The 17,000-nt window shown below is 38.9% G+C and overlaps 1 protein-coding gene across 24 annotated transcripts in view; it reads left to right on the top strand.

The window, feature by feature from the left end:
* Positions 1 to 17,000, top strand: part of LOC106874768 (uncharacterized) — a 242,537-nt gene that overhangs the window by 56,170 nt on the left and 169,367 nt on the right. For 12 of the 24 annotated variants that reach the window (XM_089348715.1, XM_089348704.1, XM_089348712.1 and 9 more), the window contains exon 2: positions 11,676 to 11,747. The exons of the other annotated variants lie outside the window; for them this stretch is intronic. In XM_089348715.1, the coding sequence (XP_089204841.1) occupies positions 11,676 to 11,747 (72 nt within the window). The remainder of the gene's footprint in view (positions 1 to 11,675; positions 11,748 to 17,000) is intronic. 24 annotated transcript variants of the gene reach the window in all.

Raw genomic sequence — 17,000 nt, 5'->3', positions numbered from 1 at the left:
AAGATGGTATTTTCTTCTCCTACTCTTGTTTTTGCACACATCTATAAAATGACTTTCTAAAACTGAACTTCCATTATGCAGCTGAAGAGTACATTTTCATTGCACATCTTCTGTGGTGTTCTCACTACATAAATAAATGAAGTTTGTACGAAACGTACGTACTGCTATAACCTATTGAATTTTTGTTGCTTTTCTTCAGATATATATATATATATATATATATATATAGGAATAAAGTATGCAATTATAACATGCGTTTTCTCCAATCCTTAAACTCTTAAATATACTCAAATACCCAAAATTTCAAGGAGTTCCTGCCTTAAAAACAGGAGCTAAGCACAGTTATTTTGTGTTCTTTGCTACATTGGTTTCTATTAACCCATTTATTCTATCAGAAGAATTTTTATTCATTAAGATAGAAGAAATACACATAATTATATATATATATATATATATATATATATATATATATATATATATATATATATATATATATATATATATATGTCTGTATGTATGTATATATGCATATATATATATATATATATATATATATATATATATATATACTTTATTTAAAAAGCATCAAAAATTTCACAAAAACCGTTATTTAGAGTTTAACTTTTCCGTTTGAAAACCGTCTAGCAGCTTAGGTCGGTTTGGATGAAGTGGCTGTAAATCCTGCTCTGTGTAAGCATTCGACTTGTTTGGGCACGCTTACGTTAACAAACAATTTAGAATGACGTTTTTCTGTCAAAACGCTAAAAATAACTGACCATTAAAAAAACAACCAAGACTCAACTAAATCAAAAAATAAACCCAAATACTAAGCGAACAAGGATGAACCATCCCACTTTCATTGCGTGCGCACACGCACACCCCCACCCCCACATTCACACACACACGCATTCTCATACCCCTCCCACTTTTATATACACACACATATATTTACACAGAGTTGAAACGTTGTTTGATTTATTTTTTTTCAGCGTGCAACTTTCATCATCCTACTATCAAGTATGACATCACCCCTTCCTTCCTTATTCATCTATCACCCCTTCGTTTTTCATTCATAAACACAAGAGTATTATTATAGTAGATTATCTCGGTAACCATGAGAACTATGAAAGACATACAAAGCCCTGCAACACCACCGGATCATTCTACACATCTGTGTAATTTTTCGCACAATTCCACCCAGCCGTTTGACCGTGAATCCCGAGACAAGAAAGAATGGCCCATGTCAAATTTATATGTATAAATATATATATTATATATATAAGATATATATATATAGATATATATATAATATATATTTATATTATATATATATTATATATATATATATATATATATATATATATATATATATATATATATACCATATATATAATATATTATATATAATAGATATATATATTTATATATATTATATGTGTATGATATATATATTTATATATATATATTATATATATATATATATATATATATATATATATATATATATATATACGTGCATATATATATATATATATATATATATATATATATTAATAGTTATCGCCAAGCCAACATGGCAGTCCCAAAATTAGGACGAAAGCTGCCGTGAATTAGCTCCAAGAAGCCATCGCCTCTAGCTAGCTATGTGACACACGAAACCTGTGTCCTTTATAACCTTCGAACAGGGGAGGTCAGCAGTGTCCCCCTGCTGGTTTGGCATCTGCAGACTAGTTTCAGGGTGTTGCCCCTTGTCAATGCAGAGCAGCCAAGCCCTAGCCAGGCGGCGCTGCTGACTATCTGTTCGAAAGTTATTTATCTAATTTCAGTGGAATCTATCCACTGGTTTTCAGAAATAGAGTTATTAATATTTCTAAGTCTCTCTAAAGGAGACTACGGCAGCGGTACTGGAAATTAATAGTTATCGCCAAGCCCTGTTCGAAGGTTATAAAGGACACAGGTTTCGTGTGTCACATAGCTAGCTAGAGGCGATGGCTTCTTGGAGCTAATTCACAGCAGCTTTCGTCCTAATTTTGGGACTGCCATGTTGGCTTGGCGATAACTATTAATTTCCAGTACCGCTGCCGTAGTCTCCTTTAGAGAGACTTAGAAATATTAATAACTATATATATATATATATATATATATATATATATATATATATATATATATATATATATATTAGGGACAAAATCCAAAATTACAGGTAAAAAACTCAATTAAAATCAATTTATAAAAATTAAAATTAAATTGAGCCTTATAGATAAAGTATATAAAATATATAGTTTTAGGGAAAATAACCAATTTTCAAGAACTCATCGATGAAAATCCACTATCACATATAGAAAAATTAATAATTAAAAGCACAATAAATGAGTATAATATAAAGTAAAACTATACATACATATATATATATATATATATATATATATATATATATATATAATACAAGGAATATATATACATGTATACACACATATATGTACATACTTACATCTACATGTGTATATATATGCATATCAGGGTACAGGACGTTAGAACAATAAACTACAGACAACGGAACGAACACATAGGAAAACGGAAAGCCACTTGGAATATCCCTTCATCAGCTGTCTCTATTCTATCTAGACGTTTCGAAGATAAGACAGAACGTACTCTAGAATAGTCTCTTCCTGAGTAGTGGATCAACCCACTACACAGAGGATTCCAAGGTGGCAAACACAAACCAAGACAGGAAAAATTGGACAGTGAAAACAACATTCAAAAGCCGTACTATATATATATATGCATAAATGTATACGCATATATATACTTTTGCTCACACACACAAAAAATAAAAAGCTCCACAACCACCTCAACCACCACCCTTCCGCACCCCTGACACCCTCCCCTTCAGCTCCCCCTCCCGATTCCATGCCCCCCTCCACCGCCCATTCCACACACTCACACTCCTCCCACCCGGACATCCTAACCCCCACGCCATCACCTCCCCACACCTCCAACAACCCCAACCCCACCCAACCCCATCCCACCTCTTCTCCCCCTCCTCCTCCTCCCCCCACCTCTACACCTCCTCCTCCCGACCCTACTCACCCTACCACCCCGCTTCCTCACACGGTTGTGACTATACCACCCAATCTCCCCCTGTCCGCCGCTGAGCGCTCGCTCCTTGGTAGGGGCCTCCGCTTCACGCCTCTCACGCCCCACTGTGACGAATTCGGGACTCGCACTGATGTCAGCCAGTTCCTGCGCCGCATCAAACTGTGCGCGTTCTTCCATACGTCAACACAGCGTCCCGACAATCGGGACTACTTCTCGGACCTGGGACGCCGCCCATCCAACTGGACGCCGCCTCCAGGCCAATTCAGTAGCCTAGACTTGTTCGTGGATGACTGTAAGGCGTTGGTCGAGCGTTTCGACTTTAAAAAAAGACCCCTCCGGGCCAATCTCACCCGGGCCGAATCGGTCCCATCCGCAATCTCCGCCGCCGTGACAACATCGTCATCAAGCCGGCGGACAAAGGTGGAGCAGTGGTGGTGTGACGCGCGGACTTTTACAGGAGGGAAGCACTCAGCCAGCTTCACAATCCCCTCTTCTACCGCCTCCTCCCCTCCGACTCCACCCCCACCTACCAACGGCTTGTGTCCTCCACAATCCATGACCTCATCTCCTCCTCTGCTCTCCCCGCTACCGCCACCAACCTCATCGTCCGCACACCTCGCACCTCCTCCATCTACTTCCTTCCCAAGATCCACAACCCTAACAACCCTGGCCGCCCCATTGTCTCTGCTTGCAATTGCCCCACCGAACTCATTTCAAAATACCTCGACCATATCCTATCCCCGTTAGTTGCTGCCCTCCCATCCCACATACACGACACCAACCACGCCCTTCGCCTCTTCAATTCCTTTTCTTTCCCTCCCGGTCCCTCACACCTCCTCTTCACCCTGGACATCAAATCCCTATACACGGTGATTCCACACAACGATGGTCTCTCAGCCCTCCAATACTTCCTTGACCGCCGCCCTGACCCCACACCTAGCACCCCTACCCTGCTTCGTCTGGCAGAACTCGTCCTCACCCTCAACTGCTTCACGTTCGCCGGAGATACCTACCAACAGAAATCTGGGGTCGCGATGGGGACGAGAATGGGGCCCAATTACGCCAACCTCTTTGTTGGTTACATTGAGGCCCAAGTATTCTCCCAATTCTCCGGTCCGACCCCGGAACTATACGGTCGCTACATAGATGACTGCATAGGAGCCACCTCCCTCTCCCGCGAACAGCTCTGCCTTTTCATCTCCTTCCTCTCTAACTTCCACCCCGCTCTTGACTTTACTTCCACCATCTCTGACACCTCTGTCAACTTCCTCGACATCTCTCTTTCCATCAACCCCCCGTCCAACTCTCTCACTACCTCCGCCTTCTTCAAACCCACTGACTCCCACCTCTACCTCAACTTCTCCTCCTCCCATCCATTCCACACCAAACGAGCCATCCCCTACTCCCAGTTCCTCCGCCTCCGACGTTTGTGCAGCCTGGACCAGGATTTCGAGACCCAGTCCCAGTATCTTGCTCGTCTGTTCATGCATCGAGGATACCCCTCCCACCTTGTCCAATCCGCCCTCGCCCGCACTCGTCGAATCGACCGCACCCCCCCCCCCACACCAATCCCCTAACCGTACCCCCTTCCCACTCCGTTTCCACCCTGCCACCCTACCCCTTCGTCGGAGGATCCTACGGGCCTTCCGTCGCCTCCAGCTCGATCCCACTACCCACCCCATTTTCCCCAACCCACCCTTATCCGCTTTCAAACGCGCCCGCAACCTACGCGATCTACTGGTCTGCAGTACCTTCTCCTCTTCCTCCCCACCCCCACCCGGCTCCTTCCCGTGCTCCAGATCCCGCTGTCACACCTGCCCCTTCATCACCAACACTACCTCTGTCACCGGATCGAACCTACAAACACTTCACATTCCACACAGTTTCACCTGCACCTCCTCCAACCTTATTTACTGCATCAAATGCACCCTATGCAACCAACTCTACGTGGGGCAGACGGGCCGCCGGCTGGCCGACCGTTTCACCGAACACCTAAGGGACGTTCGGCTAGGTTCGGACTCCCCTGTCGGCCGTCACTTCCAACTGCCCAACCACTCTCCCTCTAACATCTCCGTTTTTGGCCTCGCCCTGCACCATGGGTCCACTCCCTCGCGACTCCACTTGGAGCAACGCTACATTTTCAACCTTAATTCTTCTTTCCCCTTCGGACTCAACGCAGCCTTCTCTTCCTTATGACTCTCCCCTTTACGTCCCTGCAACACTTTACATAATTTTTTTTAACCCCCCCCCCCCTCGTCCCCTTTACATTATATCCATTATTCTCTTGTTATTACACTTACTTTTTTCCACTTTTTATCTCACCACTACCTACACGCACACATACCCACACACCTTACATATATACCGCCCACATACATCACAAACATACATACGCGCCCTCACACACACATAGCCGAATGCACATATATACACACACACACCCATATATACGCGCACGCCTACATACACAGCCGCATACACATGCACACACATACACACAGGAGTGCACACACAAAATAACACACATACCTGGCACACATACGCACGCACACACATAAACACACACATACACACCCCTCACATACATAAAACCACACACACACACACACACATACACGACACACATACACATATACACACATGCACACATACACATATACACACATGCACACACACCTCTCACATACACAATACTCACTCACATACATAACACATACGCACGCACGAAAACATACACAATATACACATACACGCACGCACAAAAAATATACACACACGCGCACACGGAAACACATAAACACACACACACCCGTACCTAACACTCACAATCCCACACACACACGCACATCCACACATATACACACACACGCACACACCCACATACACACACACTTCTCACCAACACTACACACTCACACAGACACGCATACAATCATACACACATGGGCATAAACAACACACGCATATACAATAGCAAACGCACGCACACACACGTACACAGCAACGCACATACACACAACATACACATACACACAAACACACACGCACGCACAGAAAACATACACATACACACACGCGCACATACAAAATACACACACACACGTACACGTACCTAACACCTACAACCCCACACAAACACGAACACACACACACCCAAATAACCACCTGTTGACCTTCTACCTACACTGTCTACAGCGTCCACTAACCAGTCCTGCTACTAATTTCTTCCACTACGTCATACGCACACACACACACACACAAACACACTAACAGATAAACCACCAAACCATGCACACACACACACACACACACACACATACATACGCACACACACACGTTCTGTTATCACACACACACTCGCAGACTTTCGCACACGCACAGATATTCCTCTCCCTTTTTCACTCTCCTATCTTAGAAAGAACTTTTCCCCCACCACCTCCTCTTCCGGTCTTTTCATAATGTAACCTCGTGGGCATCGGTACCATTTTCCTCTTTCTCCGTTCTTCCATTCTCCGAACTTTCCATCTTTCCGACGAAGGGCTACGCCCGAAACGTCATACACTCTCTCTTTCCTTTCCTGAGCGTCCAATAATACTATCCATATCACGTCCTCACCTTGTTGTTTTTTTGTTTTTTTGTTATTGTTTTTTTGAACTATATATATATATATATATATATATATATATATATATATATATATATATATATACATATGCTTATATACATAGATGTATATACATATACACACACACACAGTCATACAAGCAGCTGATAATAATTTTTTCTATTTCCCTTCCTGTCGGATTTCATCAGGTTATTTTACTTATTTTTCATCTCTATACATCTAATTTATTTTCCTGCACTCTCTCTCCGTCCTTCGTTTTCTTCCTTTCTTTCTTCCTTTCATTCTTTCTTTCTTTTTTCTTTCTTTCTTACTTTCTTCTTTTTCGAAGAACTCAATATTATTACGTAATACGCTCTTGCATAATTTCTGAACTTAAAGCAGTGGAACTGATCAGTGTCTTGGGCAACCAAAGCCTAGTGAGTGAATTTGGTAGACAGAAACTAAAAGAAGCACGTTGTATTGTTATTATTGTCAAAGTGATGTTGGAGTTCAAATATACGAGGTCCAATATACTCGTCATGACTACCCGTCTATTAAGAGGTACACCAGGAACATGCATCACAACCATATGTGCACGACATCACAATCGCAAATCAAGATAAACAACGCATGACCTTGCAAGTGAGGCCCACTTAAAATTTTCTTCATGTCGAATAGCCTATTCCACTCATACGGTCTCTGAGTAAGGGCTGTTTAAGGATGATGAATGAAACACACATGTTTCTAGGGATGAATTGTTCAAACCCCCAAAGAATCACTCTCAATACATATTTATGATGCTCCCCCACTACATCTGCACGTGGTCAGAGATGCACATATCGTCAGCCACTAAGGAACATTCTCAACTGGTTACGGTCAAGCAACTGACAAGCAAATCTATGGTATTGAGCAGAATATTGGCTGTAGCCCGTGTTTTACACCAAGACAAAATATGTACATGTTAACACTTCCAATCAGTTAAGAAAGAAGCCATGAGACCTCTGCCTCAGGGCATTAAATTATTATTATTATCATCATCATCATCATTATTATTATCATCATTATCATCATTATTATTATTATTATTATTATTATTATTATCATTATCATTATCATTATTATTATTATTATTATTATTATTATTATTATTATTATTATTATTATTATTTAAGGCGGCGAGCTGGCAGAATCGTTAGCACGCCGGGCGAAATGCTTAGCGGTATTTCGCCTGCCGTTACGTTCTGAGTTCAAATTCCGCTGAGGTCGACTTTGCCTTTCATCCTTTCGGGGTCGATAAATTAAGTACCAGTTACGCACTGGGGTCGATGTAATCGACTTAATACGTTCGTCTGTCCTTGTTTGTTCCTTCTATGTTTAGCCCCTTGTGGGCAATAACGAAATAGGTATTTCGCCCGTCTTTACGTTCTAAGTTCAAATTCCGCCGAGGTCAACTTTGCCTTTCATCCTTTCTGGGTTGAGAAATTAATTACCAGTTGAGTACTGAGGTCGATGTAATCGACTTAACCCTTCCCCCATAATTTCAGGCCTTGTGCCTATAATGGAAAGGATTATCATTTAAGGCGGCGAGTTGGCAGAACCGTTAGCACGCTGGACGAAATGCTTAGCGGTATTTAACCCGTTGCTACGTTCTAAGTTCAAATTCTGCCGAGGTTGACTTTGCCTTTCATCCTTTCGACTCATCGCTTCCCCCAAAATTGCTGCCCTTGTGACAAAATTTGAAACTATTGTTATTAATATTATTTTCATATACGCTCAACAGATTAGACTGTTATAAAAGAAAATATCCTAACATCGGTAGTCTATATCTACTATTGCTAACTCCACGCAGTCTTTTAACCCTCTTCCGCCATCCTTTCTAGGTAGGTGTAATCTTGCTACTCCTGCCCTTGAGTGAAGTCCTCCATTCATATTGAATTCCTTCCTAGCTCTTTGCTAATTCAGTTTCTGTCCAATCTACAAAAGCTGCTGAGCATCTAAGCATTATTATCATCATCATTATTATTATTATTATTATTATTATTATTATTATTATTATTATTATTATTATTATTATTATTATTATTATTATATTCTGTGACAATTGGCATCAGCTTCGCAAAGCTAATTCGAAATCATCAGAAAATGTCAAACTAAACTAACTTCCTATGTGGCATGTTGTCAAAACAAAAGAAACAAATAAATAGATTAACAAAATAAGATTTTACAATGCCATTCACGGTAACAATACATTTCTGTAGGGATATACAAAAACTGGTAGCGAATTTTTTTTTTTCTTTAGTCTGTAAGGTGTGTCTGTGTCTATAAATATATGAAATGAACTAAAAGAATGTCTCAATTAAAAATGTTAAAATGATGTTAAGTTCAACAAATCGGATATTTTACACTGAGACAGGAATTTCTTCTCGCTATAAAATAGACATTTAAAGAAGTTGCATATCATGTATTAGTAACATTACACCTAAAATAGGTTAGAAAAATTGCTTGCAAATTCTCTAGCCCGATAATAATTAAACTGATTTATACTCAATGTCTTGGGAGATTTGGTTTTGTATATCACATCATAAACGGAATGAATTGTAATCCTGATAAGCTGGATTTCACGAAGCTAATGGAAATTTGATTTTTATGCATAATAAAAGTCAAATTTATTGCTAAGACAGTATTGTACTAAGATATACACGTGCGCATACATTACAAAAGACACTACAAACGCGCGTACAAAACGGACGTAGTAAAATACACGTGCACTTTAAACTCACACACACACACTACAAACATACATACATATAAAACACATTCACACACACTTCGCCACGCCACACTTCACCACACACTTACACATATGCCAAACAGGAATACGCTCGTTCTAACGAGGATCTCCATTTGGTAGTTCGACCTGCAAGAAATAGTAACCTGATTTTTCTCAAAACACTCAGTACTCTTAAAGCATGAAAGGATGAATTGAATAATGAAGTCTAAGGTATACTGCTTCTGAGAGAAATAAAACAAAAAGGAAAGAAATCCCATTGGTCACGACGGCTGAATTGACTTTGATGATAGGTTTACTGACTCAAGGATAACTTAGGGTTAAACACACACACACACACACACACACACACACACACACACACACACACACACACTCACCATACACAGACACTTTCTACTTGCGGGCGCGCGACTTTTCTGAAATATTGTCTATTTTACCAACCTTTCCAGCTGTGGACAAGATTAAAAACGTGTTTGTGCTTTTCTCTCAAACTTTCATATATGTTAAAAATAAATAAATTGTGTTTGCTTGGGAAATGATTTGTTTTGCACAAATGATAGTAATCTGTTTTCTACGTCATTCCAAATTTAGATTGGTAGTATGTTGTTGTTGTTGCTATTGTTGCTGGGTTGTTCTGGTTGTTATTAGTGGTGGTGAAGGAGGAAGTGGTAAAGAAGGTGCTGGTGGTGTTGGTGGCGTGTTCCTCCACCATCTCCACCCCTATCAGACCTGATAGTGCAGAATATCGTCAATTTTTTCTTTTTTCTTTTTTTTTTTTCCAGATATAGTATATCGAGGACTGCATGATCAAATATGTCCTCTTTTCAGATTGAACGATGTGATTTTAGAGCGATGTAACCACTAATAATGGTGCTGTTATTGTGAGTGATAGTGTTAGCAGTATTATTGTTGTTGTTTTAGCCTCTAAAACGGCGATGATCAGATAGACCTTTGATCGTAAAGATCAAAGCCGTGAAAATCGTACCTTTATTTATTTATTTATTTATTTATTTATTAGAAGTTCTATACTCCAGTCCACATTGTTAATCAATGTGTCTTATTTTTAGAACGAGAGTGTTGTTTTAAGCAGATTTGGCTACTATTTCTAGCAAGTTAATGACTACGTAAACTCCGCGTTGTAGAGCGTTGATTCGTCGTCGTCGTTGTTGTTGCTGTTGCTGTTGTTGTTGTCGATGGCTGCGGTGTCATCGTTGTTGTTTAACTCTAGATCAACCCTGTTTGTGCATATACGAGGGGGTACCCAAAAGAAGCCAGAATTTTGCAATATTATTTTATTCAGTTAGTCTTACATGTTTATACGTTTATCACCTTCAAAGTATTCCCCCAGCTGAAGCAATGTATTGGTCCAAACGCGTTTTCTACTGTTCGAAGCAGTCCCAGAACGCTTGCGAAATTATGCTTTTTAATGCCTCCATCATTCGTATGAATCTAAGTACGTAACTTATCAGCCATCGGTTGACGAACAGCAAGGTAGATAAACTATGGTGGGATCTGAACTTACAAAGTAAAGGGCCGTAGTTTAATATCGCAACGCATTTTGTCTGCCCTTTAATCATTTTGAACATTCGATATTACTGTCTCAAAGAAGGCGACGAGCAAGAAAAATCGTTAGCACGCCGCACAGAATGCTTAGCGGCATTTCGTCCGGTTTCATGTTCTGAGTTCAAATTCCTCCGAGACTGCCTTTGCCTTTCATCCTTTAAGAATCGATGAAATAAGCACCAGTTGATCACTGAGGTCGACGTAATCGATTAACCCCCTCCCTCAGAATTTCAGGCCTTGTGCCTATAGCAGAAAGGAAGTTACTGTCTCAAATATTAACTGTAAAACATATCAGTGCATTACTGCTAGTATATAAAACTGAATTGGCAGAATGGAAAGTCAATTTGAACTGAGGAAGGTGAATCACTGATCTATATACAGTAAATCATCCAGCTCGGTTCGTTATTGTACAAAATAAATGTAAGATGAGCGAAGCAGGTCGGCAGCTGCATTATTTAGGAAGTGAGACTACGTTCAGTTAAGGATGTGTAAGTGGTTTCAGAAATGTTCGAAATTGTTTAACACCTACTCATTTACGTATTGTTTTACTTTTCGTTCTTTTCGTATTACTTTTTATTGTAGGTTTATTCTTTTCACTATTTTATTTTGTTTTTAAAGATCGGCGATGCAACTAGTTGCTATGCCAAGGAAGCAACTAAAATCTCTCCTTCCTTCAAAATTGTCTATAAGGTGATATTTTTCTTTCTTCTCTCGATTTACAACAGTTGTCTGTGAATGTGAGGATATTTTTACGCATATATTTTGCGTAGCACACAAACATTGTCAGCACTGCTCTCTCAAACTCACACGCTCACATGAATGTGCGGGCACATACACACAACATGAACACACCAATACTGCTACAACCACTTCCTCCGCTAGACATAACTGAAGTATGCTTCAAGCGTACAGTTTTATCACATTTAATCTAAAAAAAATTTTAATGCATATCACTACAACTATGAAATAGAACACAAACGAAGAAGTGCAAAATTCTATCTTGGTCGAACTCGAACTATATGGCGCTTTGCCAACTATTTACAAGTCCCGACTGAGTCCACCAAGATGGGCTTCTCTGCAATCAGCTCAGAAATATCTCAAAATTTAAAAACAAGCTAGATGAAACATACGATTTATCACAATGCTACTTCACAATACCAAAATAATGCATGGCAGAACGTGAGCGTGGGCCTAGATCGTTTTAAAGCATGATGTTCTCTGTTGGTCTTCTGAATCGCACCCTGTGTTCGAATGAGCCAGGCTGACTGAGGCTACTGAATAATACAGCTATTGCCATCATCACCAATATCATTGTTATTATCCTCATCCCCATTACCATCAGAATAATATTTTTTTCTTGTTGGTATGCAGTGGACGAGTTTTGTATAACAGCTTCTATCCACCCGACACTATTTTCGTCATTTCCTCTACGAGGCTGAACTTTAAAACTTTATCTACTTACCTCTTCCCAAATATTTTTTGGCTTACTTTAATCCTGGCACTCCTTATTCCGTTGCATGCGTAACCAATTTTTATTACATTGCTATCCCAACTCGGTCATCTTCCTTGCAATACCAGTTGGATAAATTCACTTTTCTAGTTTCTATTGAAGATGCCAATGAATGATGTGTTCCTCATTGTCTACTTTCTGCACAATATCACATTTTCTCATTTTGTTTCCTACAAAAGCAATCCGGTTTCTTAAACTTATTTACTACGAATCTTACTCATATCGACAATAGTAAGTTTGAATGGCTTTAAGTACCAGTAATAGCATTGAGTTCGGTCTAATCGGCTATACATCCCTTAATCAAAGAAAAAAAAAGGCGCAGGAGTGGTTCTGTGGTAAGTAGCTTGCCGACCAACCACATGGTTCCAGGTTCAGTCCCACTGCGTAGCACCTTTGGCAAGTGTCTTCTACTATAGCCTCGGGGCGACCAAAGCCTTGTGAGTGTATTTGGTAGACGGAAACTGAAAGAAGCCCGTCGTATATATGTATATATATATATATATATATATATATATATATATATATATATATATATATATATATATATATATATATATGTATGTATGTATGTGTGTTTGTGTGTCTGTGTTTGTCCCCCCACTATCGCTTGACAACCGATGCTGGTGTGTTTACGTTCCCGTAACTTAGCGGTTCGGCAAAAAGAGACCGATAGAATAAGTACTAGGCTTACAAAGAATATGTCCTGGGCTCGATTAGCTCGACTAAAGGCGGTGCTCCAGCATGGCCACAGTCAAATGACTGAAACAAGTAAAAGAGTAAAAGAGTAATATGTTATTCTCTAAGATATTAATTGGTAACATTTACACAAGAGCCTTACACCTGAGGGGAAGGAACTGTCAATATTATAGTAACTAGTACCTTTTTTTTTATCAAACCTGGAGAATATCTAGGTTATTTCTTATAATGTGTGTTCTTACTTCTATGCGATGGAGTGGTTGGTGCATATGGCAGACCACCAAGTTCCAAACAGTACTTGATTACGTGTATTCATGTACATATGCACATCGACATTTCACATATATAGAAAATAAAATCATGTGTAAGATGCACACGTTATATAATCTCGCAAACTTCGAAGCTCTGGTAGAAGACACTTGCTCAAGATGGTGTGCAGGAGAGGAAAGCAAATAACGATATGGCTACGATTAGATAACTGCTTTAAAGTAGCTGTAAGCAGTAAAAAAAATTAAGTAGTATGTGTGTGCGTGCGTGTTTACGTATTTACTTATGAACACCTATGTGTATATGTATGTGTGTGTATATATATATATATATAATATATATATATATATATATATATATATATATATATATGTTGTTGTACTTGGGGATGGTCATATTGCCAGTTTAGCCAATAAAAACACACGCACTGTATATTTGGTGTTAATTTTTTTTTTTTTTTTTTTCAGCTTTATATTACATTAATCTTAATCTTAATCTTATTTCGGCCAGAGTTCTTTCGTCACACTTCTGTGACCTCATCAGAAAGAAGGAAACAAAGGACCACTGATGAGGTCACAGAAGTGTGACGAAAGAACTCTGGCCGAAATAAGATTAAGATTAAGATTAATGTAATATAAAGCTGAAAAAAAAAAAAAAAAATTAACACCAAATATACAGTGCGTGTGTTTTTATTGGCTAAACTGGCAATATGACCATCCCCAAGTACAACAACATCTGTTTCAACACACGATTTCACATAATAAATCTTGCAAAACAAATAGGTAAACGGAATATATATATATATATATATTGAGAAAACAAGTCGTCAGAATTTTGGAAAAAAATCTGTTTATTTCTTCATTATTATTAGTACTTCCGTTCGTTTCTCAAACTTGTCAAATAAAATTTTGTGAATGTACAAACATCTCGTTCATTTACATAAAACAGATGGGGGTTTTTTTTTGGGGGGGGGTGATTTTGTTTAGAAGAAGAGAACATTGTTTTTGTTTTTTCGGGTGAAGTTCCATGACAATGGAGATATATAGATAGAAATATAGGTAGGTAGACAGATAAATAGACAGACAGACAGACAGACAGATAGATAGATAGATAGATAGATAGATAGATAGATAGATAGATAGATAACTTTCTTTATTGGCCACACAGAGCTGAACACAGAAGGGACAAAAACAAATGTAGAGCTTTCCTTTTCGAAAATGAAAAAGAAAAAGGGGGGGGGAAAGGTAAAATTCCGATCAAAAGGGATCGGGGGAAAAAAAGGCGATCAAAAGGGGTCGTATATCAAAGAATTTTTAAAATGTAAAAAGCAAGATTAGGTTTATCCGTGGAAAGAAAAGCCTACGGAAAAGACCACGGTAACCTCAGGCAGGGAGGGAATAAACACATGAGAGCAAAATGTGCTCTCTCTCTCTCGCTTTTTTCAATTTACAGGATCATACTCAAAGTGGTTTCGTCACTCGCACGCACCATCTATGCTACATTCATCCACCTTTTTTTGAAATTTTCATGAGACAAAACTTGCCTCTCCATTCTCACCTTCCTTTTCAAGTTGTAAAGTGGTACTTGAAAAAGTTGATGAGCGATTGGCCAGAGAGGTAAGTGTTTGTCTCTAATCCTTTCGCTCGAGTCCACCACACACATTCTTTCCGCATGGCCACCAGTATGATGAACGCTGCCTTGCCTTCCCGGTTGAGGGAAGGTGGCGGAGCAATTTTCACGATAGAGTCGTCCCACACGTGACAGCAGCCGTTCGGCATAAGCCCAGAGGTCCGAAATGGTTGGACACTGCACGAGTGCGTGCAGAACGGTTTCGTCGCTCAGACAGCATCTCGGGCAAGTCGGTCCGATGTCTCTCGAACTGTGCCTGTAGAGCTTATCCCGAACAAGTAATGCTTCTCGATAGCATTATTATTATTATTATTATTATTATTATTATTATTATTATTATTATTATTATTATTCAGTAGTTTTATTTTTATAACGTGCTTTCACTTCACTACCGAGCGCAGCTCTGTGTGCCTTGGGTATGTGCTGTGGTTTGCTGTGATGCTCTTATGGTTACTATTATTATTATTATTATTATTATTATTATTATTATTATTATTATTATTATTATTATTATTATTATTATTATTATTATTATTATTATCATTATTATTATTATCATTATTATTATCATTATATTGAGAGAGAGGGGGAGAGAGATAGCATGCCAGGACTGTACGAACAAAATATAAAACACTATTAATTTATTAGAGTATGAAATTAGATATATTCTTTTATTTATTTCTCTTCTTAATGTTAAATGTATGCTTAATATTTAGAGTTTTGTGATACCATTTCTTCAAAAACCGTTTGAAGAAACAGATCTGATAAGAATCATATGTATGACGTAGTGAGTTTTAAAAGTGGAACGAAAATACGCACGCCCACGCGTATCTGTTATAAAGAACACCTATAATACCATTATGAAGTCACTTAGGTTCATTAACTATAACTCGAATAGTTGACGACATCAAGGACAAAAACTTGCAAAATAAAAAGTAAGGCGGTGTAATAGAGTTATCTGTTATTGTTTTAATTCTGAATGGATATCGTCTGAAGACGGCAGGAAAGAAATTTGACTGTCAAAAGAAAGCACGTTCATGCGTTTACAATAGGAAACAGTTCGATGTGATAAGTGTAGGAACTAAACGTAAATCTTGATAAATATTCAAGCACAGAGACAGCCGGCGACATGTTAGAGTCTAGTGTCTTGCGATTTTGAACCACTATGTAAGCTGAACAAGGTCACCTTAAGTAAGTTAATCTTATGATAAATATTCTTAGCAATCATTTTCAATAGATGTAGACTTTTCATGAGAAAAGCTGGATAAATTTAATTTTGAACCAGGAATTTTTATTGTTTTTCCTTTCTAGAAAGCATTTATAAATAGACTATGAAGTGATATGATGTATTACTTATTGCACGTGGTTCTGTGCAATGTCGCTTTAATTTTCTCCTTCTTTTAATAAATGTGTGGCAACTTCTAATATGAAGATTTGAGTGGTTAACATAGATAGATAGATAGATAGATAGATAGATAGATAGATAGATAGACAGACAGACAGACAGACAGACAGACAGACAGACAGACAGACGGACGGACGGACGGACGGACGGACGGACGGACGGACGGACGGACGGACGGACGGACGGACGGATTGACTAGAAAAAGGCTGACAGTGATTACGAAGTTAACTTCAGCTAGTATAACATTAGTTCCTAGGATATTCCTGAGCTGATCAGTTTAATGACAATTTTGATGTCCTCTATATTAGGGTTAAAGAATTTTAAGATCTATTCCATCCAACTGTGGATTGGTTGTAAATAGATTTGTGAAATACCCTACCCATTTTTTTAGAACACATTTAGTCCTATATGCTATATCCTATCTTTTGACCGTGTG

The sequence above is a fragment of the Octopus bimaculoides genome, chromosome 3 (genome assembly GCF_046866305.1).
Source record: "Octopus bimaculoides isolate indiv1 chromosome 3, ASM4686630v1, whole genome shotgun sequence".
NCBI classification, from domain to species: Eukaryota; Metazoa; Mollusca; class Cephalopoda; order Octopoda; family Octopodidae; genus Octopus; species Octopus bimaculoides.
The sequence above is the reverse complement of the archived record's forward strand: the minus strand, read 5'-3'. Positions and strand labels throughout refer to the sequence as shown.